Below are 15,607 nucleotides of genomic sequence, written 5' to 3' on the forward strand. Positions count from 1 at the left end.
GGCTGGGCCTATGCCACTGGGGGCCGGGGAGTGAAGGAGGAATCGGGCAGACGCTGAAGAGGCGTTTACAGCGCTGAGCTCACCAGCCTCCTTTTCCCTGGGGGCCAGGCCAGGCCAGAGCTCCCCCTCTGTTGGGTGGCACCCCAAGGGGTTGCCCTGCCCCCACACCTTTTGCCTCTGAGGAAGAGTCACCCAGCCACGCCCCACATGCAGCCTCCATCCGGCGTCCTGGCCCCAGCACGTCTCTACCATGGTGAGCTGCCGAGAGTCGAGGGGCAGCCAGCTTACTCGGAAGAGCCCTGGGGTCTGCCCTGCCCCCAAACTCTGGTCGGCCAGTAGCTGAGGCCAACGAGCACTGGCCTGTAGCCCTTTGGTCTCCCTGTTCCCTGCTGCCCCTGTGCAGCTGCTCGGTGGCTGTGCACTGCAGGGAGGCTGCGGGCAGTGGCCATGCGGGAGGAAAGGGCTGATTGCTCCGTGCATTCTCCTTCCTTCCCAAGCGCAAATCCTGCCTCCCTTATGCGCTAGGCCGGTCAGCTGCTGCCCTAGGCGCCCTGTCTGCTCCCTCGCTGGGCCTTGCTCCGCTGCTGCCTGCTCTCTTCTCTGGGCTGTCTCCTGCTCACGTGCCCGTGTGGCAACCATCCCCGGTGCCATCTCCGCCGCAGGGCTCAGCTCTGGCCTTGCCAGTACCACAGGCAGCGGCTGCCTGTTGCTTCCTCTCTCATCATGTGTGACGGCGCGTTGGGGTTCTCCCGTCTCCTGCACCCCTGTAATGGCACGAACAGACTCCACCAGCCAGTAGAGCAGAGGGAGTTTATTGCTCCTCCAGGATACAGCCCAGATGTCATCTGGTTACAGGAACGGGGGCTAAGAGGCCTCGGGGCCCCCCCTTGAGATGGGGGATGGCTGGGCCCTAAAATCCCAGCCCCCCCTCCCCAGCTCCTTCTCCCCTGCTTTCCAAACAGAAACTAACTCTCCTCCAGCCCTGCCCCCAGCCAGGACCAGCATTCCCCCTTCCTTTGTTCCTCTCCCTGGGGTAGCTGGTCAGACAGGTTTGGAGCCCCCTTTGCATAATGACTCACCCCCTGCCCTGCTGGGCCGTGCTGCAGCCAGCAAGTTACCCCCCACTACGATACACCATGCAATAGAGTGCTGATTTGCCCCTTGCGTGTGCCTGAGTGGGGGGCTTGACATCCTCAGCGTCTTGCCGGCTGGCCCCACCCACGGGCGACATGAAGGTCTCCGGAATGGGCCCAGCACATATGCCTGCCCCCCCCTCTGCTGCCCTGCAAGGGGGTGGGGGGTCTGTGGCAGAGCCCTGAGCCACAGCCCAGTCCACTGTCTGCCTGTGACGTAGTGTGGGTACCTTGCTGGTTGCTGGGATGGGGCTGTGGGTGACCCCTGCTGACTGCACCATGGCCTAGCCGAGTAGCTGATGGGACAGGGAGGTGCCTGTTCGACCGGGTACCTCCCCGGGAGAGGAACAAAGGGAGGTACAACGCTGCCCCTGGCTGGGGGGGCGGGGCTGGAAGGGGGGCTTTAGTTTCTGGCTGGAATCATGGAGGAAGCAGCCTAAGCAAGGGGCTGGGATTTAGGGGCCCAGGCTCCCCCATCTCAAGGGGGCTGAGGCATCCCAGGCCTGCCCTGGAACCTGATGACATTTGTGCTGGGCTGTACCCTGGAGGAGCAATAAACCCCCTCTGTGCTACTGGCTGGGGGAGTCTGTTCGTGTCATTACGGGGTGCAGGAGGCGGGGACCCCAACGCGCCGTCACACAGCCCTACTCCCTGTCCCTGTGCCATGGGTCAATCTGCCCCCTCCTTCCCTGCAGCCATGGGTCAGTCCCTCCTCTGCCCCTCCCAGACATGGGTCAGTCCACTCTCTGCCCCCCCCCAGGAATGAGTCAGTCCACTCTCTGCCCCCCCCAGGAATGAGTCAGTCCACTCTCTGCCCCCCCCAGGAATAGGTCAGTCCATCCTCTGCCCCTCCCAGCCATGGGTCAGTCCACTCCCTGCCCCCCCCCCCCAGGAATGAGTCAGTCCACTCTCTGCCCCCCCCAGGAATAGGTCAGTCCATCCTCTGCCCCCCCCAGCCATGGGTCAGTCCACTCTCTGCCCCCCCCCAGGAATGGGTCAGTCCATCCTCTGCCCCCCCCAGCCATGGGTCAGTCCACTCTCTGCCCCCCCCCCAGGAATAGGTCAGTCCATCCTCTGCCCCCCCAGCCATGGGTCAGTCCACTCTCTGCCCCCCCCCAGGAATAGGTCAGTCCATCCTCTGCCCCCCCAGCCATGGGTCAGTCCACTCTCTGCCCCCCCCCAGGAATAGGTCAGTCCATCCTCTGCCCCCCCAGCCATGGGTCAGTCCACTCTCTGCCCCCCCCCAGGAATAGGTCAGTCCATCCTCTGCCCCCCCAGTCATGGGTCAGTCCCTCCCTGCCCCCCCCCAGGAATGGGTCAGTCCATCCTCTGCCCCCCCCCCCCCCCCCGTCATGGGTCGGGCCAAGCGCGGCGGCTCCAGGCCGCTAGGGGGCGGCGCAGCGCGGCCCTCGGGGCGGGGCAGTTGGGGCTCGTGGCCGCTCGCGCTCCGTAGGGCGGGGCTTCCAGCGACCCCCCCCCCGCCGCGTCACTTCCGCTGAGGGCGGGACCGCGGCGGCGGCGGCAGCAGCGAGGCCCAGGAGTGTCGGGATCGGCGCTGCCTCCTGCGGCCATGTCCGGCTCGGCCCCCGCCCCCCCCGCGCTGGCAAGTACCCCCCCGCGGGCCCCCCCGCGCTGGCAAGTACCCCCCCGCGCCCCCGCCCCCCCCCCCCGCCCCCCCCCCGCCACGAGCGTCCCCGCCTCCCAGAGCCCCTCCGACCCCCCCGCGTCTTTTGCCCCGTCACCATGTGCGCTGGGGGCGGGGTCTCGGGGCCGAGCGCCACGGGGCAAAGACTGTCTGGGCTGCGGCGGCCCCGCCCCTCCCCCTCGGCGCGGGGGGGCTGGGACGACAGGGGCTGGGGGGGAGGGGCGCTGTGGGGGTGGGGGGCCCGGGACGACAGGCGCTGTGGGGAGGGGCGCTGTGGGGGTGGGGGGCCCGGGACGACAGGCGCTGGGGGGGAGGGGCGCTGTGGGGGTGGGGGGCCCGGGACGACAGGCGCTGTGGGGAGGGGCGCTGTGGGGGTGGGGGGCCCGGGACGACAGGCGCTGGGGGGGAGGGGCGCTGTGGGGGTGGGGGGCCCGGGACGACAGGCGCTGTGGGGAGGGGCGCTGTGGGGGTGGGGGGCCCGGGACGACAGGCGCTGGGGGGAGGGGCGCTGTGGGGGTGGGGGGCCCGGGGCTGGGATGACAGGCGCTGGGGGGAGGGGCGCTGTGGGGGTGGGGGGCCCGGGGCTGGGATGACAGGCGCTGGGGGGAGGGGCGCTGTGGGGGTGGGGGGCCCGGGGCTGGGATGACAGGCGCTGGGGGGGAGGGGCGCTGTGGGGGTGGGGGGCCCGGCGCTGGGGGGGGCGGGTGTCAGCGGTCGGCCAGTCCCTCTGGTTCTAGGTTGTTTTTCTTCCACCTTTTCCCGGCCCAGAGTCCAGCCGTGCAGGCCCGGGAATCCGCAGGGCCGGTTGAGGGACTTGGCCCCTGCCAGGGCGCAGCCCCATAGTGCGGCTGTGGGGGAGCCTTGTTCTGGCAGGGTCCCTTTGGGGCCGCTGGACCCCGCAGGGACAGGGGGAGAGGAGGCAGCCTGCAGGCAGGGCCACCCTGCCCCACCCTGCCCCTCCCCTGCCAGCTGGTGCGGGTTTGGCTTTGGAGTTTCACTTATGGGGGGGGGGGCTCATCTGCTCTGGCTTCCCATGTCACATGGGGAAGGGTACAAAGAAATACCCCCCCCCCCAGCTGCGGCTCCAGTCTGGGGCAGCTCCTGGCTCCTTCCCCCCCCCACAGGAGTGTTGTGGGGCGTGGCCGTGGGTCTGTGTGGGCACAGCAGGGGTGCACAGGGTGTCTGACGTGGCCCTTCCTGCCCCGTCCCTCGCAGGCCCCAGGCCAGGGAGGCTCAGAGGACGAGGCCTTGGAGGACGACCTGCTCGATGGGGAGGGGCGCCCCTGGACCCCGCAGGAGAAGGCCCTGCACGAAGCCCGGCTGAAGGCCAAGGCCAAGCGACGCCTGCGGCGCACCTCGTCCCGTGACTCCACCCGGGAGCCGGCGCCCGAGGGGGGGGAGCCCAGCCCTGACCCCAGCAGCCCCAAGGGCAAGACTAATGACAGGAAGTCGCGCATGGGCAAGGGCCGTGGGCTCCCCAAGAAAGGTGAGGTGGGGAGCAGTCCTGGTCCTCCCCCCTCCCGGCTGCCCCATGTTGCAGGGTGTCGCCCCCCCCCAGCTGTCACAGTGCACAGCCCCTGCAGGCCCATCTCGCCTGGCTCGCTACCTCCCGTGTCCCTGCCCAGCCCTCTCGCTGCCTCCTTCCCTCTTCCCGGCCCTTCTGTAGCTGGCCAAGCAGAGCGGGTGCTTGGTGTGGGGCTCAGCCAGTGTCTCTCCTGCAGGTGGTGCAGGGGGCAAGGGCGTGTGGGGCGCACCTGGCCTGGTGTACGGGTACCAGGAGCCCGATGCACGGGACCCCAACTACGACGAGTCAGCTCAGGTAGGTGCCCAGGGCAGGGTGGCGCACACGGCCCGGCCGAGCCGCATCACAGGACGCGGGCCTGCCAGCCGCTTGCTCTGGCCTTTGCCCATGGCCTGGTCCTGCGCGTGGGTGGGCCCGGGCTGTGATCCCTCTGCCCATCCCTCTCTGCAGGGCGACACGGTCTACGCCACAGTGACGCCGGAGCTGGAGGAGGGGGAGCTGGAGAAGAACGTGCACCCCATGGTGCTGGAGTACTTTGAGCACGGGGACACCCTGGAGGTGATGGTGAGTCTGGGAGGGAGCAGAGGGGCAGCTGCGGTGCCAGGGAGCCCGGGGCCTGGAGCCGGGCTGACGCGTGTGCTGCGTGCAGGAGCTGCTGAAGGAGCTGAACCTGGGCAGCAGGAAGCATGCCGTCCCCTCGCTGGCCGTGGCGCTGGCGCTGGAGGGCAAGGCCAGCCACCGTGAGCTGACCTCCCGCCTGCTCTCCGACCTCGTGGGCAAGGTCATGAGCTCCGAGGACATCGCCAGGGCCTTCGACAAGATGCTCAAGGACCTGCCTGACCTCATCCTGGACACTCCTGAGGCGCCCCAGGTGTGGGCGGGGGCTGGGAATGCCCTGCGGGGGAGCTGCCTGGGGGCAAGGGCAGGGGCGGGCTATGGGGCAGGACTGGGAATGCCCAGGAGGGGGAGAGGGAGCAGGCTAGGGGCGGGGGCTGGCTATGGGGCAGGACTGGGAATGCCCGGCGGGGAGGGGGAACTGGCTTGGGGCGGGCCGGAGGTGGGGAACTGGGAATGCCCGGCGGGGAGGGGGAACTGGCTTGGGGCGGGGCGGGCTATGGGGCGGGCCGGAGGTGGGGGGCTGGGAATGCCCGGCGGGGCGGGGGAACTGGCTAGGGGCAGGGGCGGGCTATGGGGCAGGACTGGGAATGCCCGGCGGGGCGGGGGCGGGCCGGAGGTGGGGGGCTGGGAATGCCCGGCGGGGCGGGGGCGGGCTATGGGGCGGGCCGGAGGTGGGGGGCTGGGAATGCCCGGCGGGGCGGGGCGGGCTATGGGGCGGGCCGGAGGTGGGGGGCTGGGAATGCCTGGCGGGGCGGGGGCGGGCCGGAGGTGGGGGGCTGGGAATGCCCGGCGGGCTATGGGGCGGGCCGGAGGTGGGGGGCTGGGAATGCCTGGCGGGGCGGGGGCGGGCCGGAGGTGGGGGGCTGGGAATGCCCGGCGGGGCGGGGGCGGGCTATGGGGCGGGCCGGAGGTGGGGGGCTGGGAATGCCTGGCGGGGCGGGGGCGGGGCGGGGGCGGGCCGGAGGTGGGGGGCTGGGAATGCCCGGCGGGCTATGGGGCGGGCCGGAGGTGGGGGGCTGGGAATGCCCTGGCAATCAGGAAGGCCAGGGCCAGCTGGATGAAATGGGGGGCTCTAGGCGGACGTGCTGGAGCCGCCTGTGCTCTGACTGGCCTCTGTGCAGATGCTGGGCCAGTTCATCGCCCGGGCCGTGGCTGACCACGCGCTGCCCCTGGACTTCCTGGACCGCTACAAGGGGCGCGTGGACTGCGAGCATGCCCGGTAAGTCCCTTGCCCCCCCCTGGCAGCGGGCCCTGCCCTGGCCCCTGCCCCTCACCCGCCTCCTCCCGCAGGGCCGCCCTGGACCGTGCCGCGGTGCTGCTGCGCATCAAGCGGGACGTGAACCGCCTGGACAACGTGTGGGGCGTGGGGGGCGGCCAGCGGCCCGTGAAGCATCTCAGCAAAGAGGTGAGCGCCTGTCCCCCCAGGCCCCGCGGGCGCCCGGCCTGTGCTCACCCCGCTGCCTTGCCCGCAGATGAGCCTGCTGCTGCGGGAGTACCTGCTGTCCGGCGAGGTGGCCGAGGCGGAGCAGTGCCTGCGGGAGCTCGAGGTGCCGCACTTCCATCACGAGCTGGTCTATGAGGTAGGCGCAGCGGGGCCGGGCGGCGGTGGGCAGAGCCGTGGCCGTTCCACGCTGAGGCCCGGCCAGGTCGGGGTCCCCCACGGGGCCGGGCGGCGGTGGGCAGAGCCGTGGCCGTTCCACGCTGAGGCCCGGCCAGGTCGGGGTCCCCCACGGGGCCGGGCGGCGGTGGGCAGAGCCGTGGCCGTTCCACGCTGAGGCCCGGCCAGGTCGGGGTCCCCCACGGGGCTGGGCGGCGGTGGGCAGAGCCGTGGCCGTTCCACGCTGAGGCCCGGCCAGGTCGGGGTCCCCCACGGGGCCGGGCGGCGGTGGGCAGAGCCGTGGCCGTTCCACGCTGAGGCCCGGCCAGGTCGGGGTCCCCCACGGGGCCGGGCGGCGGAGGGCAGAGCCGTGGCCGTTCCACGCTGAGGCCCGGCCAGGTCGGGGTCCCCCACGGGGCCGGGCGGCGGAGGGCAGAGCCGTGGCCGTTCCACGCTGAGGCCCAGCCAGGTCGGGGTCCCCCACGGGGCCGGGCGGCGGAGGGCAGAGCCGTGGCCGTTCCACGCTGAGGCCCAGCCAGGTCGGGGTCCCCCACGGGGCCGGGCGGCGGAGGGCAGAGCCGTGGCCGTTCCACGCTGAGGCCCAGCCAGGTCGGGGTCCCCCACAGGGCCGGGCGGCGGAGGGCAGAGCCGTGGCCGTTCCACGCTGAGGCCCGGCCAGGTCGGGGTCCCCCACGGGGCCGGGCGGCGGTGGGCAGAGCCGTGGCCGTTCCACGCTGAGGCCCGGCCAGGTCGGGGTCCCCCACGGGGCCGGGCGGCGGTGGGCAGAGCCGTGGCCGTTCCACGCTGAGGCCCGGCCAGGTCGGGGTCCCCCACGGGGCCGGGCGGCGGTGGGCAGAGCCGTGGCCGTTCCACGCTGAGGCCCGGCCAGGTCGGGGTCCCCCACGGGGCCGGGCGGCGGAGGGCAGAGCCGTGGCCGTTCCACGCTGAGGCCTGGCTCCCTCCCTGCAGGCTGTGGTGATGGTGCTGGAGTCCACGGGAGAGACCCCCGTTGTCATGATGGTGAAACTGCTCAAGGTGCTGTGGGAGACTGGCCTGGTGACCCTGGACCAGATGAACCGGGTGAGTCGGGCGGGGAGGAGGAGCCAGCCAGTCTGTAGGGATGGGGCGGCTGCAGCCGAGGGGTTTCCCTGGGGTGCTTTGGGGGGGGGCACTGTGGCTGCTGCCCGCCCCACCCCTGCACGCCTGGCTCTGACCCAGTGTGCCTGGTGCCACAGGGCTTCCAGCGCGTCTACCATGAGCTTGGAGACCTCAGCTTGGACGTACCCCTGGCTCACCGCATCCTGGAGCGCCTGGTGGATCTCTGCTTTGAGGAGGGGTTCATCACCAAGCAGCTGAGAGACGCCTGCCCAGCCAGGTACCTATGGCCTGTGGGGCGGCCCGTCAGGATTCAGGAGCCCAGGGCAGGGCTGCGGGTCGGGAGTGAGGGGGAGCCCAGGGCGGGGCTGTGGGTCGGGGGCGAGGGGGAGCCCAGGGCGGGGCTGCGGGTCGGGGGCGAGGGGGAGCCCAGGGCGGGGCTGCGGGTCGGGGGCGAGGGGGAGCCCAGGGCGGGGCTGCGGGGTCGGGGGCGAGGGGGAGCCCGGGGCGGGGCTGCGGGGTCGGGAGCGAGGGGGAGCCCGGGGCGGGGCTGCGGGTCGGGAGCGAGGGGGAGCCCGGGGCGGGGCTGCGGGTCGGGAGCGAGGGGGAGCCCGGGGCGGGGCTGCGGGGGCGGGAGCGAGGGGGAGCCCGGGGCGGGGCTGCAGGGGCGGGAGCGAGGGGGAGCCCGGGGCGGGGCTGCGGGTCGGGAGCGAGGGGGAGCCTGGGGCCGGGCTGCGGGGGCGGGGGCGAGGGGGAGCCCGGGGCGGGGCTGCGGGAGCGGGGGTGAGGGGGAGCCCGGGGCGGGGCTGCGGGGGCGCGGGGAGCCCGGGGCGGGGCTGCGGGGTCGGGAGCGAGGGGGAGCCCGGGGCGGGGCTGCGGGGTCGGGGGCGAGGGGGAGCCCCGGGCGGGGCTGCGGGGTCAGGAGCGAGGGGGAGCCCGCGGCGGGGCTGCGGGTCGGGAGCGAGGGGGAGCCCGGGGCGGGGCTGCGGGTCGGGAGCGAGGGGGAGCCCGGGGCGGGGCTGCGGGGGCGGGAGCGAGGGGGAGCCTGGGGCGGGGCTGCCGGGGCGGGGGCGAGGGGGAGCCCGGGGCGGGGCTGCGGGGTCGGGAGTGAGGGGGAGCCCGGGGCGGGGCTGCGGGTCGGGAGCGAGGGGGAGCCCGGGGCGGGGCTGCGGGGGCGGGAGCGAGGGGGAGCCTGGGGCGGGGCTGCCGGGGCGGGGGCGAGGGGGAGCCCGGGGCGGGGCTGCGGGGGCGGGGGCGAGGGGGAGCCCGGGGCGGGGCTGCGGGGGCGGGAGGGAGGGGGAGCCCGGGGCGGGGCTGCGGGGGCGGGGGCGAGGGGGAGCCCGGGGCGGGGCGCGGGGGCGGGGGCGGGGGCGAGGGGGAGCCCGGGGCGGGGCTGCGGGGGCGGGGGGCGGGGGAGCCCGGGGCGGGGCTGCGGGGTCGGGAGGGAGGGGGAGCCCGGGGCGGGGCTGCGGGGTCGGGAGGGAGGGGGAGCCCCGGGGCGGGGCTGCGGGGTCGGGAGGGAGGGGGAGCCCCGGGGCGGGGCTGCGGGGTCGGGAGGGAGGGGGAGCCCCGGGCGGGGCTGCGGGGTCGGGAGGGAGGGGGAGCCCGGGGCGGGGCTGCGGGGTCGGGGGCGAGGGGGAGCCCGGGGCGGGGCTGCGGGGTCGGGAGGGAGGGGGAGCCCCGGGCGGGGCTGCGGGGTCGGGGGCGAGGGGGAGCCCCGGGCGGGGCTGCGGGTCGGGAGTGAGGGGGAGCCCGGGGCGGGGCTGCGGGGTCGGGAGGGAGGGGGAGCCCCGGGCGGGGCTGCGGGGTCGGGGGCGCGGGGGAGCCCGGGGCGGGGCTGCGGGGTCGGGGGCGAGGGGGAGCCCGGGGCGGGGCTGCGGGGTCGGGAGCGAGGGGGAGCCCGGGGCGGGGCTGCGGGGTCGGGAGCGAGGGGGAGCCCAGGGCGGGGCTGCGGGTCGGGAGTGAGGGGAGCCCGGGGCGGGGCTGCGGGTCGGGAGCGAGGGGGAGCCCGGGGCGGGGCTGCGGGGTCGGGAGCGAGGGGGAGCCCAGGGCGGGGCTGCGGGTCGGGAGCGAGGGGGAGCCCGGGGCGGGGCTGCGGGGTCGGGAGGGAGGGGGAGCCCCGGGCGGGGCTGCGGGGTCGGGAGCGAGGGGGAGCCCGGGGCGGGGCTGCGGGTCGGGAGCGAGGGGGAGCCCGGGGCGGGGCTGCAGGGGTCGGGGGCGAGGGGGAGCCCGGGGCGGGGCTGCGGGGCGGGGGCGAGGGGGAGCCCGGGGCGGGGCTGGGGGGCGGGGGCGAGGGGGAGCCCGGGGCGGGGCTGCGGGTCGGGAGCGAGGGGGAGCCCGGGGCGGGGCTGCGGGGTCGGGAGGGAGGGGGAGCCCCGGGCGGGGCTGCGGGGTCGGGAGCGAGGGGGAGCCCGGGGCGGGGCTGCGGGTCGGGAGCGAGGGGGAGCCCGGGGCGGGGCTGCAGGGGTCGGGGGCGAGGGGGAGCCCGGGGCGGGGCTGCGGGGGCGGGAGCGAGGGGGAGCCCGGGGCGGGGCGCGGGGGCGGGGGCGAGGGGGAGCCCGGGGCGGGGCTGCGGGTCGGGAGCGAGGGGGAGCCCGGGGCGGGGCTGCGGGGTCGGGGGCGAGGGGGAGCCCCGGGCGGGGCTGCGGGTCGGGGGGGGGGGGAGCCCCGGGCGGGGCTGCGGGGGCGGGGGCGCGGGGGAGCCCGGGGCGGGGCTGCGGGGTCTGGCTCACTGACATGTCTCCTCTCTCCCAGGGGCCGGAAGCGATTCGTGAGCGAGGGTGATGGGGGACAGATCAAGCAGTAACCAGCCATCTCGTCCGTCCCCCCCAGCCTGACAGTCCCTTGGAACTGCTCGTGATGGACACCCCCACCCTGGAGCTCACCCTTGTCTGTCTCCCACTGGGAGTGGCACCGGGGAGCCAGCCGCAGAGGCTGTGATGCATGAGGGGGAGGGGGGATCCCAGAGCAGGGAGCTGGGGTCATCTCTCAGCTGCAGCTGACCTGGAGGTGGAAGGGCCTGGACACAGCTGCAGGGCTCTTGCCCCTCTGTCTCCCTTCAGCCCCAGCTGGGAGATGCCCCTCCCTTGCCTACGGGGAGCTGGGTCTGCTCCCCTGGCTCCATGCATGGGGCTAGCAAGGGGGCGTGACCCTCCTTCGCTGGCTAGTGGAGGAAAGGGCCTGGTTCTCTGCGGGACCCCAGGGTGGCCAGGAGCTCTGCTTGGAGGCTTTGGGGTCCTTTCTCCCCACAGTGGGGCATGTGGGTCACCCCAATGTGCCTGCTGAGCTGGGGGTCCAGTGATCTCCCGCTGCCCCCAGTTCTCGCACCAGGCGCTGGGCCTGCAGGATGGGCTGGGGGAGCCCTGCCTGGCTTAGGGGAAGGCGCTGCCGGGAGCACGGCTGACGGGCCGAGGCCTCTCCCCTGCTCCGGGCACCTGGCCATGCAGGACAAGCTGCTTCCTTGTATCTTATGCCAAGGGGCAGTCTCCAGAGCAAAGGATTCTGGGTCACACTCATCAGCTTGCTCCTGGGCAGACACAGGTAAGGGGGCCACACTCATCTGCCCACATCTCAGCCCTGCCCCTCCCCCTCCCCCACCTCCAGGTGGTCAGCTGAGCATTACTCACAATCCAGTGCCCCCTATGGCTCCAGGGGCTCCCCAGCGGGTAGTGCCCCTCCCCCGTGCAGGCCTCAAGCCAGGGTACCAGCCGTGGTGCTTCTGCCTGGCCTGAGGGGGCCTAGTTGTGCAGGGTTGGGGGAGGGCGGGGGGAGTCCTGGGGCAAGGACAGGTGGGGGCCCAGCTGTGGAGTGGGAGTTCTAACCCCCCCCCCCATGCATGCTTGGGGCAAAGCCCAGGGAGACAACCAAAGGGGCCCCCAGGCTCAGGGCTGCCTGCAGCTGGGTGCTGTGGCCCTGGGGTGGGGCGGGGGGGGGGCTGGGTGCTCTGGGTGCTGTGGCCCTGTGGGGAGGCTGGGTGATGTGGCCCCGGGGTGGGGCGGGGGGGCTGGGTGCTCTGGGTGCTGTGGCCCTGTGGGGAGGCTGGGTGCTGTGGCCCAGGGTGGGGCGGGGGGGCTGGGTGCTCTGGGTGCTGTGGCCCTGTGGGGAGGCTGGGTGCTGTGGCCCCGGGGTGGGGGGGGGGCTGGGTGCTCTGGGTGCTGTGGCCCCGGGGCAGGGGGGGCTGGGTGCTGTGGCCCTGGGCGGGGGTGGTGTTGATGCTTCATCCAATAAAGATTGTCCAAAGGAACCTGGCTGGGCCTGGGTTTGTGTGGGCGCACGCGGGGGTGGGGGGTAGGTGGCCGTAGGGGCGGGGCACGCGGGGGGGGGGGGGGCGGCCGTAGGGGCGGGGCCAGCCTGTGGCCAGCGGGGCCCCCAGCCTAGCACGTGCGTCGCCCTCTGCAGAGACTACGAGTCCCGGCATGCGGCGCGGCAGGGACGGCGGCCGGTGCGGGCCATGCCGGGGGCCGGTGCCGCGCGGCGGCGCGCGGGCGAGTGACGCGTCAGCGCGGGCGGGGCCGGTGGCTGGCATGGCCCGGGAGCGCAGGCGGCGCGGGCGGGGGCCGGGGTCCCGGGAAGGGCGCGCGGGGCCCGGCGGGGGCGGGGGCGCGGCGCGGGGGCGGGGGGGCCGGCGCGGGCCGGGGCTGGGCGCTGCTGGCGCTGGCGCTGGGCGCCGCGGGGCTCTACGGGCTGGGCGGGCTCTACGGGCTCTACGGGCGCTGGCGGCTCGGCCGCCGCCTGGTCACCCCGCACCCCGCGCCCCGCGCCCTGCCCGCCGGCAGCGCCGGGCCCCGCGCCGCGCCCCAGCGCTTCTGGGGCTCCTACCGCCCGCACGTCTACTTCGGCATGCGGCCCCGCAGCGCCCGCCCGCCCGTGGCAGGTACCGCCGGGCGGGTCTGGGGTGGGTTGGGGCGCGCGGGGCCGGGCGGGGGCGCGTGGCTCGGGTGGCTCGGGGCGTGCGGGGCCGGGCGGGGGCGCGTGGCTCGGGTGGCTCGGGGCGCGTGGGGCCGGGCGGGGGCGCGTGGCTCGGGTGGGTTGGGGCGTGCGGGGCCGGGCGGGGGCGCGGGACTCGGGTGGCTCGGGGCGCGGGGGCCGGGCGGGGGCGCGTGGCTCGGGTGGGTTGGGGCGCGCGGGGCCGGGCGGGGGCGCGTGGCTCGGGTGGGTTGGGGGGCGGGGGCCGGGCGGGGGCGCGTGGCTCGGGGCGCGTGGGGCCGGGCGGGGGCGCGTGGCTCGGGTGGCTCGGGGCGCGTGGGGCCAGGCGGGGGCGCGTGGCTCGGGGCGCGTGGGGCCGGGCGGGGGCGCGTGGCTCGGGTGGTGGGCGCGTGGGGCCAGGCGGGGGCGCGTGGCTCGGGGCGTGCGGGGCCGGGCGGGGGCGCGGGCTCGGGGCGCGCGGGGCCGGGCGGGGGCGCGTGGCTCAGGTGGCTCGGGGCGCGTGGGGCCAGGCGGGGGCGCGTGGCTCGGGTGGGTTGGGGGGCGCGTGGCTGGGGTGGGTTGGGGTGCGGGGCCGGGCGGGGGCGCGTGGCGCGGGTGGCTCGGGGCGCGCGGGGCCGGGCGGGGGCACGTGGGGTGGGTTGGGGGGCGCAGGGCCGGGCGGGGGCGCGTGGCTCGGGTGGGTTGGGGGGCGCAGGGCCGGGCGGGGGCGCGTGGCTCGGGTGGGTTGGGGGGCGCGGGGCCGGGCTGCGTCTGACCAAGTGGGTCTTTGCCCACGAACAATTCTGCTCCGACACTTCGGTTAGTCTCTGAGGTGCCCCAGGGCTCCTGCCGCTTTTGCGGATTCAGACACACGCCGACCCCTCTGATACAGGGCCAGGTGGAGGCAGCTGGGTCGGGCTGATCTGGGCTGGGTTGGGGCGTGCAGGGCCTGCAGACCTCCCCCCCCCCCCCCCGGATGCTCCCGGCCCGCCTGAGCCGCCGCTCTCTCCTTAGGGCTGATGTGGCTGCCACAGGCGGCGGAGCCCCAGCTGCGCCACACGTGTGAGCAGAGCGACCGGCTGCCCAGCTACGGGTGGCTGCTGCACGACGGGCTGCACTTTGGGGCGCAGGAGATCCGCGACCGGGGCCTCACGCTGCGTACCGAGTTCGTGAAGCGACCAGGCGGGGAGCACGGCGGGGACTGGAGCTGGCGGGTCACTGCCAAGCCGGAGGTAGGGCCCGGGAGCTGGGGGGCCATGGGAATGAAGGCCCCTGCCCGTGGACAGAGCTGGGGAAGGAACCCAGGAGTCCTGATCTCCCCCTCCCCCTCCCCCGGGCCTTCCGGGGCTGGGTGTCTGGACCCTGGTCTGCTACCAGAGTCGGTGGCTCGGGCCCAGGGACACAGGCCAAGGCTCCCCCCCCTCCCCGCTGCTGTCCCTGGTTGTTTGGCCCACCCGGCCCGTGTGTTGCAGCTGCGGCTGTCCTGGCCCGGTGGCTGCCCCCAGGGGGGTGTCTGTGGGGTTGCTCCGTGGCTGTGTAGAGGGGCCCAGATTCTCCAGCGCACGTGCAGGAGCAAGTGTCCATCTCCCCCTCCGCAGAGCGCAGGCGACCAGGCCTCCCTTGTCTCCCTCCTCTTCTACGTGGCCACGGACGGGCAGGGGACGCTGCAGCCGCACGTGGACAAGACGCGATTGGTGTCTGTGACGGGGACGTCGGAGGAGCTGGGCCGTTTCAATATCACCTTCCACCAGCCCACCACAGAGACAGGGGAAGCCCTCAAGTATGCCAGGTACCGGGGGCCCTGGCGGTGGGGGGAGCGCTTGGCTGCAGGGGTGCTGTTGGGGGCCGTGGGGTGTCCCGCACTGCGCTGAGCCCTCCTCTCTTGCAGCTTTAACCACCTGGATGCCAGGAGCCCGGGGCTGCACCGCCTGACAGACGTGGTGAAGAGCAGCCTGCGCGGCCATTTTGTTCACGCTCCGCCAGGCGGGCCCAAGCGCCGCTACTTCGCGGTGGACACCTACCAGCTGCTGCCCGAGGAGCCAGACCAAGCTGCTCGGAGCCACCTGCTGCTGCACCAGGTGACGCTGCAGCCGCCCTGCCGCGTGGAGGTGACTTTTGAGTCTGGCAGCTTTGCCGAGCGGCCCGGCTCTTTGGCGGGGGAGGTGCTGAGCGAGGAGCTGGCCGGGCACGTGGCTGCCTTCGAGCAGCGCTTCGAGGAGACCTTCGCCCTGAGCCGCAAGGGCTTCACCCCCCAGCAGCAGCGCTTCGCCCAGGCCGCCCTCAGCAACATGCTGGGCGGGATGGGCTACTTCCATGGGCACTCCCTCGTGCAGTCCGCGCACAGCCAGCAGCCGCTGCTCTCCCCCGAGGGCTCCCTGTTCACCGCCGTGCCGTCCCGCTCCTTCTTCCCCCGCGGCTTCCTCTGGGACGAGGGCTTCCACCAGCTGCTGCTGGCCCGCTGGGACCCGGCCCTGAGCCGCGAGGTCGTTGCCCACTGGCTGGACCTGATGAACGTGGACGGCTGGATCCCACGGGAGCAGATTCTGGACGACGAGGCACGAGCCAAGGTCCCCCCTGAATTCATCCTGCAGCACAGCGAGGCTGCCAACCCCCCCACCCTCTTCCTGGCGCTGGAGCAGCTGCTGCGGGAGCCGGGCCAGGGCCCGGGCGAGCTGGCCTACCTGCGGCGGCTCTTCCCCCGCCTGCGCACGTGGTACGAGTGGTACAACACCACGCAGGCGGGGCCGCTGCCCTACAGCTTCCGCTGGCGGGGCCGGGACCAGGACACCGACCTCTTCCTCAACCCCAAGACGCTGACCTCGGGGCTGTGTGTGCGGCCGAGCGCCACCTGGACCTGCGCTGCTGGATGGCCCTGGCCGCGGGCGTCATGGCCGAGGTGGCCGAGCGGCTGGGCGAGCCCGCTGCCGAGTACCGGCACATGCAGCGGGCGCTGAGCGACACAGGCGGGAGGGGGGCAGCCGGGGGCTCAAGCAGCCCAGCAGAAGGGGAAAGAGGCCGGTTGTGTGTGGGGTGCAGCTAGGGCAGGAGCAGCAACGACCCCCGGCCCCCCTCCTGGTGCTGCACGCACACTG

General features: G+C 74.7%; 2 protein-coding genes across 2 annotated transcripts; both read left to right on the plus strand.

Annotated features, from left to right (window-relative positions):
* The first annotated feature begins 2,593 nt into the window (after window positions 1–2,593).
* Window positions 2,594–11,560, plus strand: LOC149524469 (programmed cell death protein 4-like). Its single transcript, XM_089777691.1, has 11 exons — window positions 2,594–2,736; window positions 3,994–4,264; window positions 4,500–4,597; window positions 4,751–4,864; window positions 4,950–5,171; window positions 6,040–6,137; window positions 6,209–6,323; window positions 6,391–6,498; window positions 7,485–7,595; window positions 7,751–7,890; window positions 10,365–11,560. Exons 1-11 carry the CDS (start codon window positions 2,704–2,706, stop codon window positions 10,414–10,416), a joined length of 1,362 nt encoding a protein of 453 aa, XP_089633817.1. The 5' UTR covers window positions 2,594–2,703; the 3' UTR covers window positions 10,417–11,560.
* Window positions 11,561–12,133: 573 nt separating this feature from the next.
* On the plus strand, window positions 12,134–15,555 carry MOGS (mannosyl-oligosaccharide glucosidase). The gene is given in 6 exon segments (XM_089777652.1): window positions 12,134–12,256; window positions 12,258–12,483; window positions 13,530–13,747; window positions 14,114–14,304; window positions 14,404–15,341; window positions 15,344–15,555. Coding segments are annotated over 6 exon segments (1,908 nt in total).
* The last annotated feature ends 52 nt before the right edge of the window (window positions 15,556–15,607 follow it).

The sequence above is a fragment of the Pelodiscus sinensis genome, chromosome 4 (assembly GCF_052426305.1).
Source record: "Pelodiscus sinensis isolate ZL-2025 chromosome 4, ASM5242630v1, whole genome shotgun sequence".
NCBI lineage: Eukaryota > Metazoa > Chordata > Testudines > Trionychidae > Pelodiscus > Pelodiscus sinensis.